Genomic DNA, 15028 nt, shown 5'->3' on the forward strand with positions numbered 1-15028 from the left:
GGGTAGGCCTATATACAGAATTTTACTTTCTTGGAACCATCTGGTCTTCTCTGCCTGTTTCAGAGAATAATATCCAGCCCATTCCTCCAACAATAATATTTCGTCAGTTAACTCACAGTACAGCAGAGCTGGGATTAAAGAGAGCTGTGGGATTAAAGCTATGAGTGCTAATCCAAACCCCGCATCAATAATCTGAATCCTGCAGCAGTGAGCGCATGAAGTCCATTCTGCTTCCAGTCATGTGTCTTTATGTGTTGGCTGCTATCTCCTGTTTGATGTGCACTGCAGTCACCACAGCAGCCGCATGAGTAATTATTCAGGCGCATCAGAAGAACAATGGTGAATCAGTGTGTATACTGTGCCACAGCATGGCTCAGTGTTTGGATCAGGTCTTCAGTTGAACTGTTGGGGTCCAGAAGCACCTGGAAACATCTGGGGAATGTGGAGGGCTGAAATGTTTTAATTAATACTGCTGCCCAATGACTTTGGCCTGAACATGAAGATAATTGAGGCAAATGTACAGCTTAGTTAGTCCTAACCGGTCCTTCATTATACTGCTTTTGTTAATGCTGCACACACATAACACTAATTAAACAGCACACTTTTAGGAAAAGTATATATCAGTGAGGTAAAAAGAGAGGTATTTAAAAAGAGATTAGCATCGGAGCTGCTATGCAGGATGCAGCCAGTGTGCGCAGTGGTGGCATCAGATGGCAGTAAAGTAACTAAATGCATTTGAAAGATTTTTCAGCCAGGAATCCTGTCAGGTAATGTGAGTAGTGAACATGCCTCTGGTACAATAATCACTCCCAAGAGGCTGTTTGTGGACATTAAATGAATAGGTGCGAAAAGCGTCTTTAGTGACTAGACACAAAGGATGAAGACATCCGTCAGCAGACACAGGCACAGTTTGTATCTCAAGGTAAGATAACATATCACAATTGGAATCAATTTTACACAGGCAGTGGAGTCCAGAGGTCTAAACTACATACTACAATTCACTTATGGGGCTGAAAACTAGTACGACTAAACGCAACTAAACTATCCGATGACTGTTCTTTGTTTTACACAGGAAAAAAAAAATTCACTATATGTCCTTCAGAGTTTAAAGTCAACTGAATTTGTGGAACTAGGAAGTTTTTTAACCAGCTGTTGTAATCACATTTTCTCCTGACCTGGAGGAGAAAAATTACTATACCACTATACTATAAAAGGGCTATGGATGTAAAAGTGAAAATGTGGTTCTTGGCATACTGTAGGTATTTACACGTCTGAAGTTCTATAAAAGCTTAGCTTGCATTCTGCAAAGCCTGTTAGTGTAGAAGACATGGAGCTATCACTAAATCAGGTGAGGCCATCTGTAGGTCCATAGGTCTGAGGGCAGAAGCTAATAGACTTCGCTGTTTTATGTTGTGTCATCTGGACGCTGCTCTCATTCTGAGCCTGTTGCTGCAGGCACAACAGCAGACTCAATTCAGTTTATTCTTTTCATATCTTCTGCGCTGACCTTTTACAACGTTCCTCAGATGCTCAGACATCAGAAAGAAAAGCACTTCTCATCTGTCAATGAAAAAACCTCATTATTAAAAGAGCATCTTTTATTTGTGTGTGAAGACGTGGTACAATCATTACTGCATTTCTTAATTCAATACTGTACGTACAAAGTGAAAAGATTGCTATGAAACTACAGCATCTAAAAAGAGATCATTCGTGTAAAGACATCTTGAAACAAAAGTTTGCACAATTGGAAGTTTAAAAACAAGCTTCAACATCTGTCCAACATTAAACACAGCATCCTCAACAAGGCTCACAAGTTGAAATAACAGAAAATTGAGAAATAGTGAAATTTGTCTGAACTGGATTATTCTAGAGTATGGCATTAGGTATTTGTCCTGTTTGTGGTTTATATGAGAAAAGGCCAAGGCTCCTAGCTGAAGACTAGTTCAACATGCTGCCTGTAGAAATCTTCCAGCTGTTTTACTCATTCTCAAACTTGCTGTATGGGTGGTCCGAGTCACCAACCAGACCTGCACAGAGGAAAGAAGAAGGCAGGTCAAGACAGAGAAAACAGAGACCAAATGAAGACACAGAAGTTCATGGTGGGTCAGTGCTTCTGATTTTCCATGCATCTATGAGGCAGTGTTTCTCCAGTGCAGACCACGTTAGTCCAAGAACAGACAGCACAAGGTATTGAGTGTGTGGCTGAAATAGTGCTCTAACTGAATCATTCTCCACAATACCTGACCTCTAGTTGTTCTTCAGTTGGGAGTTTTCCTGCATGATGTCACAATGCCAAAAGACCAAGGCATAAAATGAGCGCTGAAGTGATTTTATTTTAACGCACATCAATTCACCACCACCAATCAAGAGACTTGTGAGGGTTAGATTTGTAAAAACATCACAGTTTAAGAAGCAGAACCTTTGATAGTCTGACTTTTAATCCATGGTATCTATCAAGATTTGTAAACTACATTCTACCATTCCCTAATGCAACTCAACTGTCTTTCCTTACACCTTTGAAATACTGCTGACAAAACAGCAGCTAAGTTGAAGGACTAATAAACACAGCTGAGGGAATTTAAGGATTTCTAAACTATTCCACTGGTCATAACCACAGACTCTATATAAATATGGACAACGCATCACCACTTCCTGCTTTTATAGCCAAAATACTACAAACACACAGGCTGACATCTCGCTTTTGTGACGTATGCTGAAGCCAGACTTTGAACAGTAGCAACAAGAGGTGGAGCTGTGTATCAGACCACCAATCAAAAGCCATCTATAATCCATCCATTATCTATACCCGCTTATTCCTAATTAGGGTCATGGGGATTTGCTAGAGACTCTCCCAGCTCTCTTTGGGTGAAAGGCAGGAGTACACCCTGGGCAGGTCACCAGTCCATCACAGGGCCATCTATAATCCAATACACACCTATTTTTATAACTTATAAAATATATATATCAGGAAAAATTACCATTCATAAACAAATCAGTGTGACAGTATCTATTAATAAAATGACTGAAGTCAGCTTATTATTACTGATTTCATTTGTGATTTGACCTTTTAGTTTGAATCATGTTTTACCAGTTAACATGGAGAGGGCGGGGTTTATGACCTGCACGGCCATAGATACAAATAGATGATTGACTTGCGGTGACTGTGCTTTTGGGAATTGTCGTATCATATCATTATTCATCTTTATACACATATTGTTAATCATAACAAGCAAACATCCACTGACAAGTTCAGCCAGCTGAAACAAAGCAGCACGTCTACAGAGCTGGTCATGAAATGTTAGGACGGAGCAGCTAGACTAAGCTTCTTTTTTTTTTTTAAGCTAAGTTAGGAGAGCTCTGAGAGGATTCCTAATATATAAATACGGCCCCTAATTTATTAAGATTACAATCTTACTTTTATCACTTTGGCCACCGTTACCATCAGAAACCAGAACATACACTTACTTGCTAAGACGTGGGAACACAATGCCACAGAAATCCAATGGGACAAGAAACACAAGCAACTGATTTACCCTAAGTAACCCTAAGACCGTCAAATTTAGGTCTAAATTTTTTGCAATGGCAGCTGCCAGAGACATTTATTTACTATGGGATTTTATTTATTTATTTATTTATTTCAACTTTTAACTGTGTGTATGTATCTAGGGTTCACATCTAATCTTGCCTGTGTAGCCAGGACCACAGCTTTGATACCATACAAATTAGAGCTCTAAATCAGCTCGAATTAACAATTGGCTGGAAAAGGAATTATAGGCTTTAAAGTGTCAAGTATCCCATTTCTTACTTCTACAACTCCCTGTTAGTGAAGCAAAATCAGTTGTTTCACAGCACTGGCTCACATGGCAACACATATTGCATCACAGATTATTTTTTTTAGTGACACAAACAAACTTGTGCCATCTTGTTGAAGAACTTTTGCTTGCGTTGCTATGTGTAGGTCTTTGCTGAAAGCTAAGCTGCATCAAAGTGCAGTCAGTGCGTTCCTTAATAAAATATGTTCAGTGTTCAATAACATAAGCTTGTTTTTATGCTGCAAGTCTATTTTCTTGCATTTCATGCATGTTAAATACAGAGGCTGTGTATTGGGCATTGAAACACTGCCAAAGTACAGATGGCCATAGAACTCAGTATGCCTTCTGTGTAGACATGCAGCACTGAAGTTGCTGCTACTACTCTAACATGCTGTTCACACTGCGCCTTCTGTAGGTAGACATGGAATTTTATATATATTACATTTTATAGGCATACGTCCTCTGTTCAACTTTGACCTGCTTTATTCATTTCAGGTGTGCACACTCAGTTTCAGAAGACACTCAGAACTGTTTTCCTGTTCAATGCAGGTTATTAGCAACAGTGGTTCAGACAAACTGTAAAAATTGCTTACAATTTTTCTGATCGTGTCCTGCTCACGTTTCTTGTCAGATCTTTGTTTAGGAGATGTTACTTTGTTCTGAGATCTTACCTGATGAGTTCAATAGTCTAACCTATGAAAGTTAAGAGCTAAAACAGTAATAAATAAGCATGATCCTCAAAAAAGTGTGCTTTTAACAGTTTGACAAAAACCACACCACTAGAAATGGCAAATAATTACTCACAGTTTCCTCATTCATTAGGTGGCTAATCAAGTTCGACTTTATTCTGAACATAGCACAGGGTTTGCACGTGTGACTGCTGCACACCCTTATAGTTTTGTTCAGTTTCTAGGTTTGTTTCAGTTGGCTACAAATCCCACTCACAGTCACAAGAGGATTTACATTTGATACCAACCTGTGATAAATTATGCTTAAATTGATTTAAACACAGAGGAGGCAGTGTAACCTAGTGACCTGAAATGCCTTGTTCAGAGACTGGGCATATACTGCTGAAAAATGCATTTCTGGCAAGGGGTATGGACATGAAAGTCAATGAAAATGTCCTAAAACCAACTGTGCATGCATTTGAGACACAGCTGACACTAATGCCCCCCATCATCAGGGTTTTCCACTAGCACTACTCGACTCGACTCGCTTTTTTTTTGGTTTTCCATTAGAGGATAGTAGCTGATAGCAGTTACTCTTTTTAGTACCTGCTTGGCCGGGGTTACAAGCAAGCTGAGCTGATACTAAAATGTGACATCAACAGACTGCGGGCCACTGATTGGACAGTCTCTCAGACTATCATTAAAGAGGCTGAAAGTTCATACATACCATACTTTCTGCGGATCTCATCATGCCTTGCCTTTCTGTCCACCTTCCTGTTAAAAAAAAAAAGAGGAATGCAGTTGTTTTACATGTCACAAAGAGATTAATAAAAATAATTCCTTACAGCTATTATGTTCTGAATAATGACAGGAAAAAACCAGAAAAAAAGAGGCCATGTGTTAACTATGTTTCAGTCACTTTTTTAAGGAGAAACTGCTGAAATGCAAAGTAGGGCACAGCACCACCAGCCATCAAACATCTTTTGAAAATACCTTAATTTTAACTCAAATATTTGTTAGGACTACAATGCTGATTTTATGTCAACTATAATTTACCTTATTTGTCCAGCTAAGCTCAGCAAGAAATGCTTTATAGTTAGACTGGAGATCACATTCTAGTCAAAGTTGAGGATGGGTTCTATAAATGTAGGTGAAAAATTACAATATTAATGTGTTACTGCAGGTAGCAACTAAACATTTCCTACATATTATACTTACAACTATGCTTGTGGTACCAATCTGCTGAGGATGCAGGACTAAAAGAATTGTGTGACCATTTAAACAATTTCATCACACGTAATGTCTTAAATTTGATAAAATGTGATAAAATATAGGTAATAATTGCTTGTGCTTCAAAAAAAACACTGTATAACCAGGGAAAATATAGATATGGTGTTTCATTGTTGAATTCAGTCAAAGAATAACTGGTGTTTCGTTGTAACAGCAACTAGGAAAAGACAACATTCAAGCTACAGCAAACCAGCTCCCATTTGATATATATATATAGTCTCATATTATGCTATCAATACCAGTAAAACAAAAACAGAGTAATAGTTCTGGTACTAGCTGGTACCACCATTTAGTCATTCTAAGGAGACACAAAAGCCTGGGAGTAAGTTACAAGTTCATGGACATTCATGGGCTTTTCTTCATATCTGACCAAAGAGCTGGTGTAAATCAGTCAGTCTTTTATTTCCAGGTAGTAATCTGTGAGCAAGGGTGCCTGAGGTCTGCCTTTCATTTGTTCCACTACACTGCTGCAGGCATGTATGTCAGTGACTGACATGTGCCACACTGGCTACATTTAAATATGGTCCATTCAACCTCTATGCTGACTGCTGCTACAGATTGATGCTCGTTTTCCCTCCTAAACAATCCTTGGCTGAGTACAGACAACAGTGTTGTGTTGAAGCCATTTTCCCCATTTTAAACCACAGAATTAATGTTAGTAACAACTGATTGACCAGCTGTTTGACATTTTAACCAGCAACAGTGACGAATAGCACTGTCTGAAAAAAGAAAGCTATCTCAATGTTTTGTACATTTTCTTTTTACCTCACACTAGTTCCTACACTTGCGTGTCAGCACTCAAGAGTCACTATAAATCCACCTGCAGGATGTGACTAAAACCCATGGAAGTTGTACAAGGAGATGAGCACCTTTGGAAAGCTGATGTAATGTTTGTATTATTATGCCTATTAAAAGAGTAAACATGACATACATGTCCCTTGAAAATGTGTAAATATGCCACCTATTCTCAAATGTTAGTCTTAGTCAAAACATGAAATCCACGTGGTGCCAGGGCCATTGCCGGGTAATACAAATAAATAATCAAGGTGAAAAAAAACAGGGTGCAACTAAATTTGAATGGAACTATAAATGAAAATCATTACCCTAAGGTTGGCACATCATTTCTATCAGCGAAAAAAAGAAAAACTGGTGATTTTTATCAAAACATGTCAAAGTGTTCTCAAGTTGACAATCAATATAAAATGAGAAATATGTGCCTTGAAAATATAGCAGTCCAAGGCCATTGAAAAAATGCCAGTGGCAGCTTAAGAGCAGCAATATTACTTAGCAAAAAAGATAAATGGATCAACCCTTTATAGGAGGTAAGGATGAGCCCATGCTCAGCACTGTAACCTGGCTCTGTGGTCACAAGGCTGTAGTGACTAGAAGCAGGGAACTCTTCTATGATGGGTCCTCTCTATTCTTACACAACAAACTGCATCTATATAGGTCACTGCACTCACTCAGACTTTGGTGATTTGATCATGCACACCACAGGAAACCCTGACTAGATTCTGTGGCACGGGAGGAAAAAAAAAAAAAAAAACTCAGAGGCTGGAGAATTCCTCTTGCTAGCTCTTTCACAAACACACACACAGCACAGAGAACCAGGTCTCTGATGCTTCCATCAGTATAAGTGATGGCAATAAACCAGTTACTGACTATCTTTCTGCATGATTGCCCTGCTTAGCAACACATCACCCAGCCATCCTCAGAGGATGAATGCACTGGGAGCAGAGGCACTCAATAGAAACATGGGGCTAAAACATTTATGGAGTATATGAAGAGGAAGTACTGCTCTGCTAACTGTTACAACACACTGCTGGAGAGGTCAGTAATAATCATACTGTTTCTTTGATGGATGGTACTCCACCTGGTCTTATCCACCCTATTTCAGACTACATTACCAAAGAGCAGCTGCACAGCCTTCACAATCCAACTGGTGTTTTGGGATGCCAGGAGAAGAACAGGAAGCTCATCCTCTGGGAAATAGACTTGTTGGGGCTGCATACACAAGCTAGTTGCTTAGAATCCCAATCATACAATGAAGCTTTCTGTTAGGAACTATGAAATAATCTGTTGTAGAAAATCCCATGTAGATCTTGCCAGGATGTCTTCAGGGGGAAAAAAATAAAACGCTCAACAGTGTAACAGTGTAAATAGTACTAAATCTTTGAGTAATTTGTGCCATTCAACATATGATATGATACTGGCAGTTTCATTTTATTTTATTTTATTTTTATTCTCTGCCCCCTCTCTCTGCCTTTGCCTCTCCTTCTAAACTCTAAGGTTCCCAGTGGACAGTCTGGTTTTGGACATTTGAAATGCTATTCCACAATCAGACTGAACTCTAAAAACAAAATAGCCTTTTCCCATATTTTCCCATGTAATGCTTGCATCAGCATTAAAAAAGACAGCTATGGTAGAAATAAAAAGCTACCACAATGCAAAATAATTAACAATATACACTAACATACAGGGAAACTGTATCCTATAGTTTTATATACTAAATAGGTAAACTAAATTCAATTTCTAAAGATATAGTAACCTCATACATAATGCTACCAGAGGACAACGCGATACCTGATGGACACCATGGGCTACGTCACATAGAGGTGAAGAAACTATTCAGATCTCCAGGTAGATACCACTAAATCTTACAAACTGCACCTTTTTTTCTACAAATGAGCCTGCAAAATTAACATTTAACATGTTTGAAATTCATTTAAAAAGATTTTTCAGCCACTACAAAGGCATGCACTCTCTCTTGCTGGTTCTCCTTGAAGATAATATTTTTTTCAGGTCTGGGCTGTAATTCAACAGTAATGTTAATCAACTCTTCAATGTCATCACATTTTAATTATGTCATAATTAAAAAGTAACCTTTTCTCTTTTGTTATATTTAGTAATTATGCTGTTTGAAAACAAAGATAACATTGGAAGAAAATGGACTAGATTAGTTACTGTCAGTGTCACAGCGTGTGATTAAGAGTTATCAAATGCAGACAAACGTACCGCCATATAAAGATATCAATTAAATGAACAGAGTTATAATCTGTTACTGACAAATTCAGCTTAAATAAAGCCCAAAATCAAGTTCTTACCGCTCCTCAGCACGCTGTCTGTTCTCCTCTCTCTTCCTGGAAAATCTCTCCTCATCTCTGTCAGGCCTTAGGACATAAAGAGACATGAAGACAGTATCAGAATAACTATTGTTCAAGGAACCAGAGAACAGCAATCATACTTATCTGGGTGTTGCAACTGACTTGAATCTACAAACTGCTACATCTGTTTTAGGGATATTCCTTTCTAAAGCAGAATATTGAAGTTATAGTTATAGTAATTCAAATTCCGCAGTCGCCCAGATATTGATTTATATTATGATTCACATATTACTTCTGCAACCTGAGAAACAAAAGGAAATTGATGTTCATAAATAAAGTGACACCTATGTCAATGAAAGTGAGAATGAAAATACTTAATTTAATGTTAGCTGAACAATCTGAAGGTGGGAAAATACAATTGTCTGTAGGTAGAGTAAATAACAAGGAAAATACAATTGTCTGTAGGTAGAGTAAATAACAAGGAAAATGTAAAAACAGAATCAATTTAAGTAAATGTTCAGTGTGTGCGTGTTTTGGGTATGCTCATCATCCCATTTTTTTTTTTTTTTTGTCAGATGACAGACATGAAGGAGCCTACTACACCCACAGGGCTGTCAGTGTGTGACAAGGCAGCCTGCAGTTGATTGACTGACATGACATTTTCCATTCACTCCAGGATGAATAAAAGCACCACACACACAGCATGCTTGTAAACGAATCTCAAATGATCAAGCTGTTTACTGAAGGTAGTCTGGATTCAGAGGTGTTTAACTTATGGGATACATCACACTTCTTTTGTGTTTTAAAGACAGATGCATTGATTGTTACAACAGACCCATACAGTAAGGCTACTGGTTATTTTACCATTTCCTAAAAGGTAGATGCCTTTCCCGAAGTATCAAGCCAGAGCTTTTTTGGTCTGCATTAAAATTCTGATGCTATATTTACATTTGCTATTACACCAAGTTACTATTCTATTAGGCACTGGTGTGCCACAACAAATAATCTTATGATGCTTATCTTGTTCAGTTTTCTTGGACATTCTACAGCAGTGCTGCTATTGAACACATTCACTTATGAGGCTGTAATCAACAAGTCTTTTTAAAATCACTAGAGTTATCATGCTGACCCCAATTGCTTCTAAGGGATTTCTGCAGGTTTCACAAAGTTAAATTTCATACCACAAAGCAAAGGAATACTTATTTTATGGTTGTAATGCTCTGTATTAGAAATACAATGAAAACCAAACAGGGTGACAAGGCCTAGAATTACCAAGTGCATGAATTTACTGACATATCTCATGCGTCAGAGCTTCAGAGCAGTATAGAGAACAATAATTCCTAATACCATAAAATATTAAAAACGAGTCAAACCCAGATAAACAGATAAATGGTTGAATGAACTATTCAATAAAAAATAATTTAAGATTTGTATGTGAATTTCATATAAAGTCACGTCTGGAGCACCTACTGGGTAGCAGCACCAGCGATATTCCAGCCAGTGCTTGCTGAAATAGAATATAACTAACCTTACTGCCTATGGCAGGCTAGAAAATACATATGCAAGACCTTTACAAATGAAATGTAACACCTTAATACCTTTGGAGGCCTTTTTTGAGGTACTAAATGACCTTTTCAAGAACTTGTCCAGTGAAGAACGTATCTAACACTGACTGAAAGTTGTCGTCAAACCTTACCTTGACCGACATGTGTTGCAAAAGCAGCAGCAGCAACAGCATGCGATAATGCTAATAAGTAAGGTTCCACCCAGCACACCCAGGGCAATGATCAGGGCTTCAAAGTTCACTGAAACACATGAGAAGACAAAGAAAAATTAACAGTATTTCAAGAACAGCATTTAATCTGAGGTCATAGTTTTAACGAAACTTGAAACTCTGGATCCCTCTTTGTTAAATGAATAAATAATAATCTCAACCTGTGGGGGAATAGTACCACCTGCTGTCCTGTCTGCAGCACTGCAAATCATCACACTAAAATGAAACTATAAGCTACACTTCTATTTCCAGTGAAAAAATAACTAAGACATCACTGGTGGAGATGGAGTCTGTGAGGCAAAAAGCAAACAGCAGCACTACACTGACTGCATCTTTATCAGCTGTGGTTGGTGATAAAGTAACACTTTACCCACTCAGCAACAAAACACTTGGACTAACAACGATTAGGTTACCACACTGTTAAAAACAATGCAAATGCAATAGCTTAAAAGTCAATCCAACCCTCCAACTATTAGAGCATGAGGGAAACTCAACAGAACAATCTATGGGGAGTCAAAAGGATGGTTATTCACAGACACTTCCATCCAATGTAATCCTTAGAGATATGAATTAAATGGAATGCGAAAATCTTCTAGATGTTTTCAATCTGTTTTTAGACATGGCCACACCCTCGTGAACAAAACAACTTGATTAGTGTCCAAGAATGTGATCCGGTAACACTATTCACAAAACATTTAACATCTGCACAAGCAATTATAGCTGCTAACAGTAACACTGCTGTTCAGTCCTTGCATAATGCTTCAAAGATTAAATGTGCCAAATTCTTAAGACAGGTCTTACCATGTCTACAAATTAAAAAAAAAAAAACAAAAACAAAAAAAAAAAAACATATAGCTAATTAATAAGAAGTTGGATTTTAATTTACTTTGCGTTCATGTTTACAGTTCTTTCTCCTGCACAACATTTAGTTTCTGTTCTTAATTTGAGCAGGACTACTGCTTTCTATTTATCTCTGTTTTTCTGTGAAGTAACTGATCGTTGAGCCTTTGTTGACTCGGGGAAAATGAACTCTCCTAAAGAATTTACCTTAACAAAAATCCCTGAGCTGCCCATTTTCACCATCTGAATGGCTATACAGAAAGTATGTGGGTAACGTAACTTGGGTTGTCCACTAGTTCGACATTTCACTTCTATAAAGCCACTGTAGCCTGTACTTTGGCACAGCTACTCAACCATATTTGAGCAGAAGCAGTTAGAGCTCTGCAGGAAAGGGAACTAGACTTATCATCTGTGATACTGAAGAGACATGAAGTGAAAGGAACAAAAAGTTTTGGCTGACTCCTCTCACACAACCAGATATCTTTTTAAACAGCTCCCCAAAGCCAAACCACTCTGTTGTTTATCTAGTCGAACCTCCCATCACTGCACATACCCTGCAACTATTTACCTCCTAGATCAGACTTACCTGTATTTCACTGAGGTGGATAATTTTAAATTTCCCATCCATACAGTACATGACTTGGTGACAACACAAATGTTCTTTTCGTACTTGTGTCGTCCAACTATTGAGAAGTGAGTAGAGTATCATGTCATTAGAATACCAAACCATTACATGAGCTTCCTCATATCAGTCCCCCAACATCTAATATACGGATCTTCCCGAGAGCCAAAACCAAGGCTTGTAAAAGAAAATGCCAGCTGACGATATTATTAAACAACAGTCTCAAATTAAAATTTATGTGTACTTTTCTAGCCGGAATCCCCTTTACAGAACCACTGGGATGACTCACTCCAGACTTGTAAAAAGACAAATGAAAGAGAAAGCCAAGAGGATGAAGACGGATCAACTCACACCAGCACACACCCCAGCGGGCCTGGGACAACTGGCACACTGAGGCTGGGGGCAGCAACCAGGTCACTGGGTATTCTGTGCAGTTGTTGGTGGCAAAGCACCACAAACACTGAGCAGAGGAAAAACACAAATGAGGTTAAGATCAGACACATACAGTAGTTATGCAAATTTAAATCCGCAACAATTAGTCAGTTGGCAGTAAAGGAATCTGCAACTGTGCTGCCTGAATAATTGTGAACAGTAAAATCATTTTTAAAATGTCAAATATTTCGTGGATCCAGATTCTCAATAACGGGGGTTTGATGCTTTCTTTTGTTTCATATGACAGTAAACTGAACATTTTGAGATTTTAGATACAACAAGACATTTGCACATTTCAACTTTGGCCTTAGAAAACTAACTACCTAACTAAGCAAACATAATACTGTGCAGTTATTTGAATAGTCTTAAAAATGATCAGCACAATAATGAAATTAAATTCTTCATTGGCAGCTCTATTGAAATGAAACCCTTATATTAGCAGAGTAACCTGTGCTTTGTCATCAAAACTGATATTGTGATGTCTTTCACATTTAACATGTATAGACAAGAGCTGGTGAATTTATGATTTGTTGATTTGTTGATGATCGAACAGATGTCTTCAGTCAGGGAGGGGGGAGATTAAAGGAGGCCGCAAATGTGAGTAAACACAAGGAACTGTAAAATGATGATTTATGGCAGGTGATTGAGAGTTTCGGGCAAAGGTCTGGTTTTATCATTCAAGACTGCACCCCCAGTAGTGGCAGCAGCCTTACCTTGGCATGAGGAACACAGGTGTCACACTTTTTGTAGGTAGAACAGGCTGAAAGGAGAGGGAAAAAAACTAACTTAACTAGTCGGAAGAAGAGAAACTAAATGAATACACTTGTATTAAAGCACTTCCATTAGCGATAACGTTACTCCTGATAGCAGTGAAAATGGCAATGCCGCTTTTCTAAGCAGTCAAAACTGTAACGTTACTTACGAGTCGGTGGCGGTGGAGTTGTTTGGCATTCCCCCAGGCTAACAAAGCTAATACATAGCACAAAGGCAGCGAGAGCACCCGAAGCGCTCAGTGCCTTTCTCTCGGTGGTAAAAGAAAACATCTTTAAAACCACGGAACAGCCGGGCAGCTGAACGGGGTCCAAAAATCCTGAAACGGTCGTCAAGAGTTCAGTCTCGTCCTTTGCGCACTCTGTTTTGCCTCGATCTATTCCTGTCACTTCCTGGATGTTTAGGGTTAGCGCGTTTCATCAAGTCAGAACAGCCCGGGTGGGAGGAGTTTATGCTTCTTATCAAAGACACAAATAACCGCCCGTTCAGCTGTATCACCAGTATAATGCGGCTACATGATTTTTTTTATTATTTTGTTTATTTATTTATTTTACTGTTTTACTTGTTGAGCTATTTCACATCTTTTTCACTAGATGTCGTTTTCTCCATCTTCGTAAAATGTCTGGACAATTGTATAAGGCAGGGGTATTCAACTAAAATTTAAAGAGGTCCAGTTAGAGAAAATTTCTTGAAGCAAAGGTCCGGAAGATCATAATGTCTAACTAGTTAGTGTGATATATATTTAAGTAGCCTAGTAGTTTTATCAACATCTGCATGTAATCAATACCTGACTGTCAAATCAAATGAATTCAGTACAATTCAAAAACTTTCTGACAATATTTATTGTCATGTAACACACAACTGAACATATATGTATGGCTGTAGATATGTATAATGTTCTCTCATTAACTAAGTTCTCTCTCTTTCTCCGTCTCACTCGCCTGTTTCTCTCCCTTTGTTTTCTACATGTATCGCTCTCTTTCTTTTTCTTTGTACTGTCTTTTCATGCAGTGTTGCCAACTCGTCAGTAAGGAAAGTAGCTATTGGCTGTCCTAAAAGTCGCTAGAAGTCGCTGAATGACGTCATCGCGTAATTTGCATAACGTCCATGGCACATGCTGTAATTGTGATGGACGCTTTTGCCAACTTCAGAAATGGAAAGTAAGAGACAATTGTGATTCTTTATAAGAAATAAGGGACAGAATAAGGGACACTCAAAATATTTGTACTGTGCCATATAATGTAGCATGACGGCCTGCAGTTAATAAGTTCTCAGAACTAAATACTTTTGCCTTGCTGTAAATGACTGAGGCTGTTTGAGTCAAATGCAGTGATTTATTTTAGACAAAGAACATTTTACTTTTTATTTCATTTTATGCGGAGGCGTGAACACTTCCTGCTGTGACTGCAGCTGGGAGGGAGGGACTGCTGCGAGAGGACTGGGCCGCCTGTGAAGGCTTTGGGACGGGGGAGGGGCTCGCGGCTGCAGCTGATTTGCAGTCTTACTGCGGCAAATTGAGAAGTGTAAGAATGGTGCAGTACAAACACATCAGAGTCTCCAAAAGTCTCGAGTAACACCAGAAAAATTCGCCAGATTTGTCGCTAGTCGCTTTTAAAAAAATAGTGTCGCAAGAGGGGTCTGAATACTCGCTAAATATTAGCGAGTATCGCTAAGTTGGCAACACTGTTTTCATGTGTAACTTGCCTCTAGCGCTG

At 38.6% G+C, this 15028-nt stretch overlaps 1 protein-coding gene across 1 annotated transcript; it reads right to left on the bottom strand.

Annotated features, from left to right (window-relative positions):
• Nucleotides 1-1580: 1580 nt before the first annotated feature.
• LOC113122435 (pituitary tumor-transforming gene 1 protein-interacting protein) lies at nucleotides 1581-13728 on the bottom strand. Its single transcript, XM_026293784.2, has 7 exons — nucleotides 13465-13728; nucleotides 13256-13302; nucleotides 12462-12570; nucleotides 10571-10679; nucleotides 8875-8940; nucleotides 5208-5254; nucleotides 1581-2027 (listed from the first exon to the last, which is right to left on the bottom strand). Exons 1-7 carry the CDS (start codon nucleotides 13583-13585, stop codon nucleotides 1978-1980), a joined length of 549 nt encoding a protein of 182 aa, XP_026149569.1. The 5' UTR covers nucleotides 13586-13728; the 3' UTR covers nucleotides 1581-1977.
• Between the last annotated feature and the right edge of the window lie 1300 nt (nucleotides 13729-15028).

The sequence above is a fragment of the Mastacembelus armatus genome, chromosome 16 (assembly GCF_900324485.2).
Source record: "Mastacembelus armatus chromosome 16, fMasArm1.2, whole genome shotgun sequence".
Lineage (NCBI taxonomy): Eukaryota > Metazoa > Chordata > Actinopteri > Synbranchiformes > Mastacembelidae > Mastacembelus > Mastacembelus armatus.

Excerpts from the sequence above, each read along its gene's own strand:
- LOC113122435 (XM_026293784.2), bottom strand. The coding sequence starts at position 13,585 with ATGTTTTCTTTTACCACCGAGAGAAAGGCACTGAGCGCTTCGGGTGCT. Across the intron at positions 8,941-10,570 it reads TGCAACACATGTCGGTCAAG|GCCTGACAGAGATGAGGAGA; the intron begins GTAAGGTTTGAC and ends TTATGTCCTAAG. Across the intron at positions 2,028-5,207 it reads TGAGATCCGCAGAAAGTATG|GTCTGGTTGGTGACTCGGAC; the intron begins GTATGTATGAAC and ends TCCTCTGTGCAG.